The sequence below is a fragment of the Ahaetulla prasina genome, chromosome 3 (assembly GCF_028640845.1).
Source record: "Ahaetulla prasina isolate Xishuangbanna chromosome 3, ASM2864084v1, whole genome shotgun sequence".
Classification (NCBI taxonomy): domain Eukaryota; kingdom Metazoa; phylum Chordata; class Lepidosauria; order Squamata; family Colubridae; genus Ahaetulla; species Ahaetulla prasina.
The window spans coordinates 2970900-2987920 of NC_080541.1; the positions used below are offsets into that span (position 1 = coordinate 2970900).

At 46.4% G+C, this 17021-nt stretch overlaps 1 protein-coding gene across 7 annotated transcripts in view; it reads right to left on the reverse strand.

Moving 5' to 3' along the window:
* The window catches only part of GFUS (GDP-L-fucose synthase), a 107143-nt gene extending 101937 nt beyond the window's left edge, over nt 1-5206 (reverse strand). For all 7 annotated transcript variants that reach the window (XM_058174384.1, XM_058174382.1, XM_058174381.1 and 4 more), the window contains exon 1: nt 5115-5206. In XM_058174384.1, the coding sequence (XP_058030367.1) occupies nt 5115-5199 (85 nt within the window). In that variant the 5' untranslated portion in view covers nt 5200-5206. The remainder of the gene's footprint in view (nt 1-5114) is intronic.
* Between the last annotated feature and the right edge of the window lie 11815 nt (nt 5207-17021).

A 17021-nucleotide genomic window follows, 5' to 3' on the forward strand; every position in this document is an offset into this window, starting at 1 on the left:
ATGACTCGCCACCGATGGTCAGCCGCGGATTTAGCTGACTGTGCGGGATGCCGCATCCACAGCCACTCTGTCTTGGAGGATTGAGCTTGAGCCTGTTTCTCCCCATCCAGACCCGTCGGCCTCCAGGCACCGGGACAGCACTTGATAGCTTCGTTGGGGTGGTCCGGTGTGGAAAAGTACAGCTGGGTGTCATCCGCGTACAGCTGGTACCTCACACGAACCACTGATGATCTCACCCAGCGGCTTCATGTAGATGTTGAACAGAAGGCGAGAGGATCGATCCCCGCGGCACCCCACAAGTGAGGGGCCCGGGCCGACCTCTGCCCCCTGTCAACACCGACTGCGACCGGTCGGAGAGATAGGAGGAGAACCACCGATAAGCGGTGCCTCCACTCCCAATCCTCCAACCGGCGCAGCAGGATACCATGGTCGATGGTATCGAAAGCCGCTGAGAGGTCTAATAGGACCAGGGCAGAGGAACAACCCCTATCCCTGGCCCTCCAGAGATCATCCACCTGCGACCAAAGCCGTCTCCGTGCTGTAACCGGGCGGAAACCGGACTGGAGCAGGTCTAGATAGACAGTTTCATCCAGGTGTAAGGAAACTGATATGCCACCATACTCTCAACAACCTTCGCCGCGGGTTGGAGACGACGATAATTACCTAAAACAGCCGGGTCCAGGGAAGGCTTCTTGAGGAGGGGCCTCACCACCGCCTCTTTCAAGGCGGCCGGGAAGACACCCTCCACCAAAGAAGCGCTCGTAATCGCCTGGAGCCAGCCTCGGGTCACCTCCTGCGTGGCCAGCACCAACCAGGAGGGGCACGGGTCCAGTAAACATGTGGTGGCATTCAGCCTCCCCAACAACCTGTCCATGTCCTCGGGAGCAACAGGGTCAAACTCATCCCATAAAATGTCACCAAGACCACCCTCAGCCGTCTCACCCGTATCACCGCAATCTTGGTCCAAACCATCCCGAAGCTGAACGATTTTATCGTATAGATAACCGTTAAACTCCTCAGCACGTCCCTGCACCGGGTCATCCCGCTCCCCCTGGTGTAGGAGGGAGCGGGTCACCCGAAACAGGGCGGCTGGGCGGTTATCTGCCGATGCAATGAGGGAGGAGGCGAGCTACGCCGCTTCCTCAATGCCACTAGGTAAGTCCTAGTATAGGACTTCACTAGTGTCGATCAGCTTCTGAACGGCTAGACCTCCAGGAACTCTCTAGGCGTCTTCTCCGGCGCTTCATCCTCTCAGCTCCTCGGAGAACCAAGGGCGGTTGGGACCTGCGCCGGGTCAGAGGCCGCAAAGGCACGACACGGTCTAAGGCCCCGCGGCCCGTTCCCAGGCCGCAACAAGTTCCTCAACCGAGCCGTGAGCCAGACCCTCAGGAAATGGCCCAAGCTCCGTCCGGAACCCATCCGGGTCCATCAGGCGCCTGGGGCGGAACCAACGTATCGGCTCCGTCTCCCTGCGGTGGTGGATGGCGGTCAGAAAGTCCAAGCGAAGAAGAGTGATCTGACCATGACAAAGGTTCAATGACTATTTCCTTTAAGTCCAGATCTCTCAACCACTGACCAGAGACAAAAATCAGGTCCAGAGTGCCACCCCCAATGTGAGTAGGGCCATCAACTACTTGGGTCAGGTCCAAGGCCGTCATGGAAGCCATGAACTCCCGAGCTGCCGTCGATGACGAGCCGGAAGATGGCAAGTTAAAGTCCCCCATGACTAAAAGTCTGGGGGTCTCAACTGCCCCCCCGCCCAGCACCTCCAGGAGCTCGGGCAGGGCGGCTGTCACGCAGCAAGGAGCCAGGTACGTGACCAGCAAGCCCATCTGACACCTATGACCCCACCTCACAAAGAGGGATTCACACCCGGCAATCTGAGGTACAGTGGTCTCCCTCGGCTCTAGACTCTCTTTAATAACAACCGCCACCCCACCACCCCTACCCTGGGCCCTCGGCTGATGGAATGCACGGAAACCCGGTGGGCACATCTCGACCAGGGGCACGCCCCCTTCAGTGCCCAACCAGGTCTCCGTAACGCCTATAATATCCGCGGCACCCCCCTGAATCTGATCATGTATTAGGGGGGCCTTATTGGCCACGGACCGTGCGTTGCATAACATCAGACGAAGGCCCAGGCTCTGAGGGTCTTGACCATCCGGGGGACGGGAGAAGGAGGGGCGCGCGACCCCCTGCAGACATCGAGCGCGCCCCCCCCCAAAACGATGCGGTCCCCCCCTTCCGCCATATCTGCCCCTCCCACTTACCGTGCAAATGGAACCACCCTCACCAAAAGGAACGTAATCCCCCCCTATAACCTCCGAACCCATTACTAAACCGCCACGAGCGCGCGCAAGGACTGGCTCCCCACCCGGCGGGCTACTCCCAATACCCGCCCTAACCCTCCCACCCCCCCTCCCCGACGGGTTCTCTCCCCTACCCGTGAATCCCTCCCTCCCAACCCTTAAAATCCCCATTAAAACTCCCTTAAAAATTTCTTAAAACAACTAATTAAAAGCCCTAAGCCTCCTATTTTAGCATGCCACCTCTCGGGCTCCAAAGCCCGTCCTCAAGGTGGGCCCTCGATAGTATGGAGGCCAAACCCGCGAGAGAGGGCATCTCGAGGGCAAGAAGGTCAGCCGCCTTAAACGCTCGCATCACCAAGAAAGTCCGCAGGAGGCCCATCCTGGGCCGGTCAAGATGGTAACAGATGATACAGTGACCACAACCGGTCTGTCAGTCAGTCCTGATGGGAAGCAGTCAATAGTGATCCTCGTGGGTAGAAAACAAAACCACTCATTCAGTCAGTTCGCCACCCACCTATAAATAGTCAGGGGTGGACTAAGGAAGAAGGAGAGGGGGGGGGCGGACCGATGGTAGAGATGTTAAACAGGCCGTCCGCCACCTTGAAGCGCCGAGGTAGGCCGCCGCCACCGGCCACCTCCGCCCGGCCGTCGTCACCAAAGCGTCCCATCGCCGCCGCATGAGGCCACCGACATCCCCCCCCAACTAGGAAGGGACGCCAGTCACTCCACCGACGCCAGACGAAAAAGCCAGGCCGCCACCGCCGCCAGAAAACCAACAAAGGCCGACGGGGGCCCGGTAGGCCCTCCAGATCTCCACTGGGCCTCCTCCGGGGCTCCGGGCTCCTCCCCTCGCCCCTGAAGTCGCCCGTCCTCCATCTTCCTCCACGACTGAAGCCTCCTCCATCAGGGCGGGGGATCTAAGGGGGCCCAAGATGTCAAAGGCCCCTGCCGCCGCCGCCGCCGCCAGACCGCCAAAAAAAGGCCGGCGGCAGCCCGGCAAGCCGCAGGCCGCCCCGCAAGCCGCCCGGCCAACTGGCAGGGCCGCCACTGCTTCCTCCCACGGGCGGGTCCAAGGGGCCTGGACATCAGTGACCCCCGTCGCCCGTGCTGCCGCCGCCGCCAGACCGCCGAAAAAGGCCGGCGGCAAGCCGCGACCGCCCGGCAAGCCGGCAAGCCGCCCGGCCAGCCGCCATGACCACCGCTGCAGCAGGACGCTCCGGGGCTCCTCCCAACGCCCCCCGGAGTCGTCCTGCGCCAAGTCACCCCTCCTCCGGGTGACTGGATGCTCCTCCATCAGGTCCGGGGCCCAAGATGTCACCAAGGCCCCCCCCAGAACCGGACAGGGCCCGAAAAGGCCCACTGCCACTTCCCCGATCAGCAGGGCGGCGCCATCTTGGACATGCTCAGTAGATAGATAGATGGATAGATAGATGATAGAATAGAATTTATTGGCCAAGTGTGATTGGACACACAAGGAATTTGTCTTGGTGCATATGCTCTCAGTGTATATAAAAGAAAAGATACGTTCATCAAGGTACAACATTTACAACACAATTGATGGTCAATATATCAATATAAATCATAAGGATTACCAGCAACAAGTTATAGTCATACAGTCATAAGTGGAAGGAGATGGGTGATGGGAACGATGTGAAGATTAATAGTAGTGCAGATTTAGTAAATAGTTCGACAGTGTTGAGGGAATTATTTGTTTAGCAGAGTGATGGCCTTCGGGGAAAAAACTGTTCTTGTGTCTAGTTGTTCTGGTGTGCAGTGCTCTATAGCGTCGTTTTGAGGGTAGGAGTTGAAACAGTTTATGTCCAGGATGCGAGGGATCTGCAAATATTTTCACGGCCCTCTTCTTGATTCGTGCAGTATACAGGTCCTCAATGGAAGGCATAGATAGATAGATAGATAGATAGATAGATAGATAGATAGATAGATAGATAGATAGATAGATAGATAGATAGATAGATAGATACAGACAGACAGACAGACAGACAGACAGACAGACAGACAGAGACAGCTAGATGATGGATGGATGATAGAGATGGATGGATGGATAGATAGGCAGACAGATAGAAAAAAGGGTTCAGTTTTTTGGGGGGGTCTTCTGCCCTTAATTGATGCTACTTCCATCAGGGGCTCTGGAGGATTAAATCAAGCCAAGATCAATCATCATTAAACCATTGCCGAAAAGGCAGGTTGGTCTTCAGCAGATGCTGGCTAAGAAGAAAACAGAATGGAGGTTTCTTTCTAAACCAAGCATTGCATTTCTGCTTCTGATGGGGGTGGGAGTACCAGCCCCTCCTAGCACTCTGGACATGTTCTACTATCCTTCTGACCAGGAGACCAAATTGGGGGCATGGAGGTGGGAGGGGCGAATGGGCCATCTTTTCCCCCACCCTCAAAAAACTCACACAAAACACTGAGTCACCAGCCAGCCTAACCCACCCACCCACCCCGATTGTTGAGTTTTGGGGGGAATCTAACCCATAATTTTGCTCTTGGCGATAGTAAGGACCCCCCCCTCCCTGCCCCCAAAACCCCCCTCCCCTCGCTTATTGCATTGCATTTTAGTTCCTTCTGAAATCTCCCTGTCTCCCATTTGTTCCTGCACGACGACCCTGTAAGGTAGACACCCCATATGCCCAAAAAGACATAAAAAGTCAAGATTTGGGGGGCTGGGAGAGGGGGGGGTCTGAAACAGCTCTCCCCCCTTGTTTCCAACATCCGGATCTCAGCCTCCCCTTCCCCACCGCCTTCCAGACGACCCCCTTCCCCTAACCCGTGAATCCGACTAACCCAGGAGCGCTGGAGCGCTTCGCTTTCCCCGCAGCCACGGTGTCACGATCACTTCCTGGTCTGCGCGGACTTCAACTCCCGGCATGCCTCGGCCCGCGCGGCCCTTGGCTGAGGCTTCTGGGAGGTGAAGTCCCAAAGCCCCGGCTGGGGAAATTGCCCGCCTCGCTCGCTCGCTCCTCCTGCACGGTTTTGCCTTTCAGCCAGTTGCACGCTCATTTCGGACGCGGACCCGCAGGAAGACTTTGGGGTGGGGGGATGGGGGTCCCGAGGGATTTGTAAAGGCGACCCTGGCTGGGGATGGGTAAATTGGGGGGGGGGGAATGTTTGTGCATAAGAGCACCAGCGTGTCTACCGTCCCTGTCCTTATGTTCCCTTTAATTGTATTTATTTTATGTATTCAATTCATGCTTATATAAATCATCTAATACATACTGGACAAAATAAATAAATAAATTTAAAAAAATAAATAAAGAATTGGGGTGGGGGATGTTTGTGCATAAGAGCACCAGCGTGCCTACCGTCCCTGTCCTTATGTTCCCTTTGATTGTATTTATTTTATGTATTCAGTTCATGCTTATACTTATATATATCATCTAATACGTACTGGACAAAATAAATAAATAAATTTTAAAAAATAAATAAAGAATTGGGTGGGGGGATGTTTGTGCATAACAGCACCTGCATGCCTACGGTCCCTGTCCTTATATTCCCTTTGATTGTATTTATTTTATGTATTCAATTAATGCTTATATAAATCATCTAATACGTACTGGACAAAATAAATAAATAAATTTAAAAAAATAAAGAATTGGGGGTGGGGGATGTTTGTGCATAAGAGCACCAGCGTGCCTACCATCCCTGTCCTTATGTTCCCTTTGATTGTATTTATTTTATGTATTCAGTTCATGCTTATACTTATATATATCATCTAATACGGTACTCAACAAATAAATAAATAAATAAAGAATTGTGGGGGGGGGGATGTTTGTGCATAAGAGCACCTGCATGCCTACGGTCCCTGTCCTTATATTCCCTTTGATTGTATTTATTTTATGTATTCAATTCATGCTTATACTTATATATATTATCTAATACGGTTCTCAACAAATAAATAAATAAATAAATAAAGAATTGTGGGGTGGGGGAGGAGGATAGAGACCCTTGCAGTGGGCTTGGTTTAGGGCAAAGCCAGGGAAGAAGAAGTCCAGAGATATTTTAGGAGAAGAGTCCTCCGCTCCTCTGCTTGCAATAAAATACCTTCTGCCACCAGACTCCAAATTTTGGGCTTAGACAACTTAGAACTACACAGACTTCAATCTGACCTAAGCGTAGTACCATAAAATTATCTACCACAATGCCCTACCAGCCAATGACTACTTCAGCTTCAACCACAACAATACACGAGCACACAATAGGTACAAACTCAAGGTAAACCGCTCCAAACTCAATTGCAGAAAATATAACTTCAGTAGCAGAGTGGTCAATGCTTGGAATGCAGTACCTGATTCTGTAGTTTCTTCCCCAAACCCCCAAATCTTTAACCTTAAACTGTCTACTGTTGACCTCACCCCATTCCTAGGAGGTCTGTAAGGGGCGTGCATAAGCGCACAGCGTGCCTTCTGTCCTGTCCTAATATTCCTTTTTTACTTACTCTTTTCATGTATCCAAATTATGTTTATACTTTTACCTGTTATCTTATATGTGATTGACAAGGAAGGAAGGAAGGAAGGAAGGAAAGGAAGGAAGGAAGGAAGGAAGGAAGGAAGGAAAAAGAAAGAAGGAAGAAAGAAAGAAAGAAGGAAGAAAGAAAGAAGAAGGAAGGAAGGAAGGAAGGAAGGAAGGAAAGGAAGGAAGGAAGGAAGGAAGGAAGGAAGGAAAAAGAAAGAAAGAAGGGAAGGAAAGAAAGGAAAGAAAGAAGGGAAGGAAAGGAAAGGAAGAAAGAAGGAAGGAAGGAAAGGAAAGGAAGGAAGGAAAGAAAAGGGAAGGAAAGGAAAGGAAGGAAGGAAGGAAAGAAAGAAAGAAAGAAAGAAGGAAAGGGAAGGAAGGAAGGAAAGAAAGAAAGAAGGGAAGGAAAGGAAGGAAGAAAGAAAGGAAGGAAGGAAGAAAGGAAGGCTGGAAGCCGCAGAGGCTTGGAGCAGGGTCGCTAGACCTCCCTGGAAGGAAGGGAAGGGCATCCCGGGGGGGGGGGTCTGCAAAGTACCCTAAGTGGCCTCTCCAAGCTTCCCACATGGCTACAGGTACTCCTTGAATTACAACAGTTCATTTAGTGACTATTCCAGGGAGTGGTGTAAGTAGCCTAGAGGTGGAGCTCTCGCCTCACAGTCAGAGGGGCTGTGAGTTCCATCCTAGGTAGGTAATATTTATTTATTTATTATTTATTATTTAAATTTGTATACCGCCCTTCTCCCGAAGGACTCAGGGCGGTTCACAGCCAGGTAAAAAATACACAATACACCATAAATACAATTAAAATACAATTAAAAAACTTATTAAATTGGCCACAATTAAAAATTTTAAATAAAAACCCATTAAAACCCATAGACTTAAAAAACTAACCCAGTCCAGCGCAGATGAATAAGTGAGTTTTAAGCTCGCGGTGAAAGGTTCGGAGGTCCGGAAGTTGACGAAGTCCTGGGGGGAGTTCGTTCCAGAGGGCGGGAGTCTAATATAGTCTAATATAGACTAGAGCAGTGGCTTCCTCACCTAAGCATCTCTAAAATCTTGATTCCCCACCCCCACCCCAACATATAATTCTTACTGTTCAAAAAGTGACTCCTACTCAGGCAGAGGAAGCCTAAAAGGCCATTAACTTGGTTTAAACACGGCTCCAATTGCCCCCATTAAAAAATCAAATTGCGCCCCCTGTGGGGCGTGGCTCCCACGTTGGGAACCACTGGACTAGAGCCTTTGGTGGGTGGTTAGAGTGCAGCACTGGAGGCTATTTCTGACTGCCGGCTGTGTGCAATTTGGCAGTTCGAATCTCACCAGGCTCAAGGTGGACTCATCTTTCCATCCTTCCGAGGTTGGTAAAATGGGGACCCAGATTCTTGGGGGCAGGAGGCTGACTCTGTAAAGCGCTTGGAGAAGGCTGTGAAACACTGTGAAGTGGTATATAAGTTCTAAGCGCTATTGCTAAGTAGGAAGGATGGAAGGAAGGAAGGAAGAAGGGCGGTGGTGGCTAACTGGTTAGAATGCAGTATTACAGACTGATTCTGCCCACTGCCAGTAGTTCAATCCTGACAGGCTCGCGGTTAACTCAGCCTTCCAGCCTTCCGCGGTGGGTAAAATGAGGACCCAGATGTAAAGCGCTGTGAAGCGGTATATAAGTCTAGTGCTATTGCTGTAGTTGATTGGATGTTGCATTAGGAGCCCTGGTTGCGCAGTGGTTAGAATGTGGTATTGCAGGCTGACTCTGCCTGCAGTCTGGAGTTCAATCCTGACCAGCTCAAGGTGGACTCAGCCTTCCATCCTTCCAAGATTGTTGGGGGCAAGAGGCTGACTCTGTAAACCGCTTAGAGGGGACTGGAAAGCACCTTGAAGCAGTATATAAGTCTAAGTGATAGTGGTAGGTAAGTAGGTCGGAAGGAAGGAAGGAAGGAAGGAAGGAAGGAAGGAAGGAAGGAAGGAAGGAAGAGCCATGGTGGTACAGTGGTTAGAATGTGGTATTGCAGGCTGACTCTGCTCACTGCCAGGAGTTCAATCCTGACCTGCTCCAGGTTGATTCAGCCTTCCATCCTTCCGAGGTGGGTAAAATGAGGACCCAGATTGTTGGGGGCAAGAGGCTGACTCTATAAACTGCTTAGAGAGGGCTGGAAAGCACTATGAAGTGGTATATAAGTCTAAGTGCTATTGCTAGAGGCAGATATTTATCTCTCTTCGGCACGATTGAGAATATATCTGCTGAACAAAACTCCGTATTGGTGACAGGAAGGGCAGCCGGCTAGTTAAAACACTCTGCTAGCTCCATTCAGTAGTTGCCCAGACTCCACCTCTGCAAGGGATTATGGGGTCATTAATAGAATAGAATAGAATAGAATAGAATAGACTAGAATAGACTAGAATAGAATAGAATAGAATTTATTGGCCAAATGTGATTGGACACACAAGGAATTTGTCTTGGTGCATATGCTCTCAGTGTACATAAAAGAAAAAATACGTTCATCAAGGTACAACATTTACAACACAAATGATGGTCAATATATTTATTTATTTATTTATTATTTTTATTTATTTTTATTTGTCACAACAATATATGTAGGAATCATACAAAAGATTATATAGTATATAAACATATATGAGTAAATATAAGGAGGTATAAGCATATATATAGAAAGAAGAAAAGAAAAACAATAGGACAGGAACGGTAGGCACGTTTGTGCGCTTATGCACGCCCCTTATGGTCCTCTTAGGAATGGGGTGAGGTCAATAGTAGAAAGTTTTTGGATAAAGCTTTTAGGATTATGGGAAGAGACCACAGAGTCAGGTAAAGTATTCCAAGCACTGATGATTCTGTTACAGAAGTCATATTTTCTGCAATCTAGATTAAAGCGGTTGACATTAAGTTTAAATCTATTGGTTGCTCTAGTATTATTGCAATTAAAGCTGAAGTAGTCTTTGACAGGAAGGACATTACAATAGATGATTCTGTGAGTTAAACTTAGGTCTTGTCGAAGGCGACGGAGTTCCAAGTGTTCTAAGCCTAGGATTTCAAGTCTGGTGGGATAAGGTATTTTATTGTTTTCAGAGGAATGGAGGACTCTTCTTGTAAAATATTTCTGGACACGTTCAATTGTATTGATGTCAGAGATGTGGTGAGGGTTCCAAACAGGCGAGCTGTATTCTAGAATTGGTCTAGCAAATGTTTTATATGCTCTGGTTAGTAGTGTGGTGTTTTTGGAAAAGAAGCTACGCAAGATTAGGTTTACAACTCTTAGAGCTTTTTTTGCTATGTAGTTGCAGTGGGCTTTGGCACTTAGATCATTTGACATGAAAACTCCAGGGTCTTTAACGGGATGGGGGTCGTCTGTAAGGTAATGTCCATCTAGTATGTACTTAGTTTTTGGGTTCTTTTTTCCTATATGTATATATCAATATAAATCATAAGGATTTATATGATGATTTAGTGACTGTTCAAGTTTACTGCAAAAATTGACTCTGCACATCAAACAGGTCCATCAAGAGGCCAAACCATGCCCAGCATCCAACTTTCAGAAATCTGGGGGAAATGAAATTAATTTTACTTTTTGGCAACCCCTTCTGATGTCAAAGCTGGTGGCGAGCCAGAAAGCATTTCGCACCGAATTCCTGGCTCTGCAAAATAATTTGCGAGCAAAACACAGCCGTGTGACAATTCCACAAACTGTGTGTGGGTGATGAAATATTCGTAGCACTGTGGAGATGCATGTTTGCAAACAGCTTTTGATTTGGAGTTTAGGATTGCAGGATATCAGCGAATCTGGAAGCAAATCTCTCCAAGTGCTTTGTTTTGGATTAAGGCAATGTTTCTCAACCTTGAAAACTTTTAAAGTACGTGGACTTCAACTCCCAGAATTCCTTAGCCAGCAAGGGAATTCATGCTGCCTGGGGAATCCTGGGAATTGAAGTCCATACATCTTAAAATTGCCAAGGTTGAAAAACATCGGGCTAGATGATCCTTGTTTATTTTATTTATTTATTAAATTTATATGCCACCCATTTTGCTGAGTGAATTACAGTATGATAAAAACAATAATAGAAAACATTAAATTTCTAAGAAAAGTTAGCTAAGATGGGAAAACAGTATACAGCCGGTTAGAAGGTGGGGTTAGGTGCCGCTTATCGCTCAACAATTCTATGAAATCCAGTTTGGGCTAGTGGTTAAGGCGCCAGGTAGAAACCGGGAGACGGTGAGTTCTAGTGCCACCTAAGTCATGAAAGCCAGCTGAGTGATTTTGAACCAAACAACAGGAGACAGTGAGTTCTAGTTCTGCCTTAGGCATAAAAGTATGAGTATCACCAGGAGATGGTGAGTTCTAGTTCTGTCTTAAACATGAAACCCAACTGAGCTCTAGGTGCAGAAACTACCTAAGTGACTTTGGGCCAGTCCCTCCCTCTCTCCCAACCCAATCCACCTCACAGGGTTGCTGTTAAGAGGAAAAAAATAGGATTACCGATGTTCACTGCCTTGAGCTACTTATAAAAGCAATAAAGGGTTTTTATTGTTTCAAACTGTTTGTAGCATTTTTTAAACTGGAATATATAAATATATTTTATTTATTTTTATTTTTATTTATTTTTTATTTATTTATTTTTTATTTGTCACAACATCATATAAAAAGGATTATATAGTATATGAACATATATATGAGTAAATATTAGGAGGTATAAGCATCAATATATATATAGGAAGAAAAAACAACAACAATAGGACAGGAATGGTAAGCACGTTTGTGCGCTTATGCGCGCCCCTTATGGTCCTCTTATGTAGCATTTTAAAAATTGGAATATATATATGTGTGTGTGTGTGTGTGTGTGTGTATGTGTGTGTGTGTTTCTGTCAAAGCACCTGGTCTACCCCAGTATGGGAGCGCACATACTGCTTCCCTTTCGCCTTTCAGCTCCAATCTAGGAACCCTCAAGCAGTCGCATTCACGACAAGCCATTTTAGACCAAATATATATTTCCTGATAAGGAAATTATTTCTTTATCAGCAATATATATTTTATATATGTGTGTGTATCTCTGTGTGTGTTAAAAATGCTAAGAATAGTTTAAAACAATAAAATTGCTTAGATAGATAGAGATAGATAGAGATACAAATACAAATATAGACATACCAACAGACTTGAAATCCTAGGATTAGAAAACTTACAACTCCGTCGACTTCGACATGACCTGTGTTTAACACACAAAATCATCTATTGCAATGTCCTTCCTATAAAAGACTACTTCAGCTTCAATCGCAATATTACAAGAGCAAAAAATAGATTCAAGCTAAATGTCAACCGCTTCAAACTTGATTGCAGAAAATATGACTTCTGTAACAGAGTTGTTAATGCTTGGAACACACTACCTGACCCCATAGTCTCTACTCAAAATCCCAAAATCTTCAACCAAAAACTTTCTACTATTGACCTCACCCCATTCCTAAGAGGACTATAAGGGGCGTGCATAAGAGCACAAAAGTGCCTACCGTTCCTGTCCTAGTGTTCCCTTCATTATATCAAATTAATATAGTTGATGCATATTTTTTTTACTTATATATATATATATATATTTTCTTCGAGATATGTTGTTTTATCTATGACAATTGTTTGTGTATACTGTTGTGACAAAAAGAAATAAACAAAAATAAAATAAATATATATTATATATATTTGAACTGTAAGGTGCCCAGAGTCACTGACTGAGATGGGCTACTATGAAACTTACATGAAGACAAGTAAGAATGAATATAATAAAAGCAGGAGATAAATAAATCTAAGAAGACAGATCGGTGGGCGGGCAACTTCTGCAACTTCCCTGAAAAGGCCTTTCTGTGCTCCAAGGAGAACATTCCTTCACATCACATGCCACTGTCCAGCCAGAAGGCAGCAACCGGTCAGCAGCCAACCCTCCACCAGCTGGGCAGTGCATCCTATTAACTCGGCACAATGGATGCCAGAGAGAGAGAGAGAGAGAGAGAGATGGCTGGCCCTCAAAGGACCTATTCTTGCTAGGACAAAGCCGGCTTGAGCTGGCCGCCCACTCCCTCCCTCTCTCTCTCTCTCCCCCGCCTCCGAAGGCTGCCTTGCATTCAAGGCTCGGTCACCAAGAGCCACTGAAGACGGGGAGGGGAGAATTGGCAAGAACGCCCCAAGGGAAGGCAGCCCCAAAATACAGAAACTTTCCCATCGAATCTGGAGAAAAGATGTTTTTCAGGTTTAGCTCAGGGGGAAGGTTGTAGGAGGGCAGCCGGGTTATCTTGGGAGGTGGGGGGCAAACAGAATAGCAGAGTACAGAACAGCAGAGTTGGAAGGGACCTTGGAGGTCTTCTAGTCAACTCCAACCTCCTGGTTCTGCCCTTGTTTCGTTTCCATCCGTCGCTTCTTGTTCTGCCTTCAGGTGCTTTGGAAAATAGGTTGACCCTCCCCCCCTTCTTTGTGTCAGCCCCCCCAAATATTGGAAGACTGCTATCGCGTCACCCCTAGTTCTTCTTTTCTCTATACTAGACATGCCCAATTCCTGCAACCTTTCATCGTATGCGATAAAAGAATGACAAGAGTTGGGAGGGACCCTGGAGGTCTTCTAGTCCAACCCCCTGCTCAAGCAGGAGACTCTATACTGTTTCAGACAAACAGTTGTCCAGTCTCTCCTTATAAACCTCCAGTGATGGAGCACCTATAACTTCTGGAGGCAAGCAGTTCCATCGGTTAATTGTTCTCACTGTCAGGAAATTTCTCCTTAGTTCTAAGTTGCTTCTCTCCTTGATTAGTTTCCACCCATTGCTTCTTGTCCTGCCTGCAGGTGCTTTGGAGAATAGCTTGACTCCCTCTTCTTTGGGGCAGCCCCTGAGATATTGGAAGACTGCTATCCTGTCTCTCCTGGTCCTTCTTTTCATTAAACTACCCAATCCCAGGAATCGTTCTTTACATGTTTAGCCTCCAGTCCCCTAATCATCTTGGTTGCTCTTCTCAACATCTTTTTACATCGTGGTGAACCGAAACTGGATGCAGGATCCCAAGTGTGGCCTTACCAAGGCCTTATAAAGTGGTATTACCGTTTTATGTGATCTTTTTTTTTAAGATCTTTTTTTAAACTGGTAGGAGCTCTAATAATCCAAGACATTTGAGGACACCAGATGGATGAAGTCTACTGAAAACCTCCTGGAAGGCTTTTTAGTTCTTCTCTGGAGCAGGGGTCTCCAACCTTGGTCCCTTTAAGACTTGTGGACTTCAACTCCCAGAGTTCCTCAGCCAGCTTTGCTTAAAGTTGCCAAGGTCTTAAAGTTGCCAAGGTTGGAGACCCCTGTTCTAAAGCTTTGCTGGCTGAGGGACTCTGGGAGTTGAAGTCCACAAGTCTTAAAGGGACTAAGGTTGGAGACCCCTGCTCTGGAGCACCAGTTGCTGAAAGGGGGGCAATTGCAAGGAACCCCAAAGAAAGAGATTGCATACAATCGGATGTGACGGGGACCCTTCCTTTCCACCCCCAAGAATTCCTTGTGGATGTCGTCACACTGGGCCAAAGAGAATCCTCTATCCTCAGCCCTGTCTTATGTCTGAAGATATCTAATCATGCAGTATGGCAAGTTCTGACCAATTCTGAAGAACCGGTAGCAGAAATTTTGAGTAGTTCGGAGAAGCGGTAGTAAAAATTCTGACTGGCCCCGCCCCCATCTATTCTCTGCCTCCTGAGTCCCAGCTATGGGGAGGAAATGGGGATTTTGCAGTAACCTTCCCCTGCCCCGCCCACCAAGCCACACCCACCAAGCCATGCCCCGCCCACCAAGCCACACCCACAGAACCAGTAGTTCTCTTCTCTCCTCTTCTCTTGTTCTCTTCTCTCCTCTCCCCTCCGCTCCTCTCCTCTCTCCTCTCCCCTTCCCTTCCATTGCATTCCATTCTCTCTTCTCTTCTCTTCTCTTCTCTTCTCTTCTCTTCTCTTCTCTTCTCTTCTCTTCTCTTCTCTTCTCTTCTCTTCTCTTCTCTTCTCTCTCTCTCTCCTCTCCTCTCCCCTTCCCTTCCATTGCATTCCATTCTATCTTCTTTTCTCTTCTCTTCTCTTCTTTCTCTCTCTTCTCTCCTCTCCCCTTCCCTTCCGTTGCATTCCATTCCATATATTCTCTCCTTTCCCCTCCTTCTATTTCTATTTCTAGTCTAGTCAACTCTAGTCTACATTTTATTCCACATTCCATTCTATTCCATTCCATATTTTCCATTCCATTCCGTATTTTATTATACTATTCTGTCCTGTCCTGTCCTGTCCTGTCCTATCTTATCCTATCCTAATTCTGAATTCTATTCTAATTCTGAATTCAATTCAATTCTATTGTTTTCTATTCTATTCTGTATTCTCTTCTCTTCCTGTTCTCTTTTCTTCCTGTTCCATTCCCTTCGCTTCCCTTCAATTCCCTTCCATTCCATTCCATTCCATTCCATTCCATTCCATTCCATTCTATTCTATTCTGTATTTACTTTTGTATTCTATTCTATTTCTATTCTCACACGTCCAACCCCTCCATTTGCAAAGGAGAGACATAAAGAGCAGCTTGGAGAAACAGGAGGCCTCCGCCCTGCTTTAAGGCTTCCAGCCCACTGGGATATTTATCAAAAGGCAAAGACTGATGACCCAACATCTTGCTAAACTGCTGGAGCTTCAAGGACAGCGTTGGCACCTGTGCCGTCAGCCATCTCGCGCTGCTTGGGCGGGGGGGGGGTGCCCAGCGTTGGCACCCTTCCTTGGATTCTGCAGCCTCTGCATCTTCCACATCTGTGCAAGCAAAAACCTGCTGGCCGTCATCTCCATTATTTAGGAACAAACAGCTGGACTGATCGTTCCACCTTCTGAGTTATAATTGGTTCGTTTGCTGCTGGTTTAATGCCACCTTTAACGGGAGAAAGAGAATGGGGCGCTTTTGCTGAGAGACAATAGAATAGAAATAGGAATAGAACAGAATAGAACCGAATGCAGAATAGAATAGAATGCAGAATAGAATAGAAATAGGAATAAGAATAGGAATAGAATAGAATAGAATAGAATAGAACCGAATGCAGAATAGAATAGAATGCAGAATAGAATAGAAATAGAAATAGGAATAGGAATAGGAATAGAATAGAATAGAATAGAATAGAATAGATTAGAATAGAACAGAATGCAAAATAGAATAGAATGCAGAATAGAATAGAAATAGAAATAGGAATAGAATAAAATAGAAATAGGAATAGGAATAGAATAAAATAGAATAGAACAGAATGCAAAATAGAATAGAATGCAGAATAGAATACAATAGAAATAGAAATAGGAATAGAATAAAATAGAATAGAACAGAATGCAGAATACAATAGAATAGGAATAGGAATAGAATAGAATAGAATATAGAACAGAATGCAGAATAGAATAGAATGCAGAATAGAAATAGGAATAGAATAAAATAGAATAGAATAGAATAACAGAGTTGGACTTTAGAAGTCTTTTAGTCCAATCCCCCTGCTTAGGCAGGAAACCCTATACCATTTCAGAGTTCCAGGCATCAGCTGAAAAGGGCCCTAATATAGGTGTGGGACAGAATTAGCCACTCTTAAGCCAGGATCCCTCTGACCTGAGTGTTCTGTTGGACTTTAGGTTCCTGCAACAAGTGAAAAAACGGGCTCAGGAAAAAAAACTAGGAAAATTTTAATACTTGTGGACTTCAACTCCCAGAATTCCCTAGCCAGCGCATGGGAGTTGAAGTCCATAGCAGTGGTGGCTTTCTACCGGTTTGCCCCGGTTCCCACGAACTGGTAGTGGCAGCTGCGGGAGGTCCCGTGCATGCCCAGAAGCACTTGCAAACCTGTAGCAATAGTAAGTGGAACCCATCACTGGTCCATAGGTCTTAAGAATACCACGGTTGGACACTTCGTGGACTAAGGAAACTCCTTTCCTCCAGTAAGACTAAAGTTGTAAAAGCATTGAAAAGTTTTGCAGGGATATTACAGCACCTGTAAAGGTAGCAGCGGGCTGTGAAAAGAAAAAATCAGGAAATATTATAAATACCAAGGAATTGTAACCTCTTCTGCCCTCCCCGACCCCAAAGTTGACCTGTTCACGTAGCGCTAATGTACAAAATTTTTTGAAAAATAAAGATAGTTAGTCCTTGACTTATAACAGTTACAACATTATAAAATAATGACTGTTCAAAGTTAGGACGGCCCTGAAAAAAGAGACTTATGACCGTTTTTCACACTTACGACC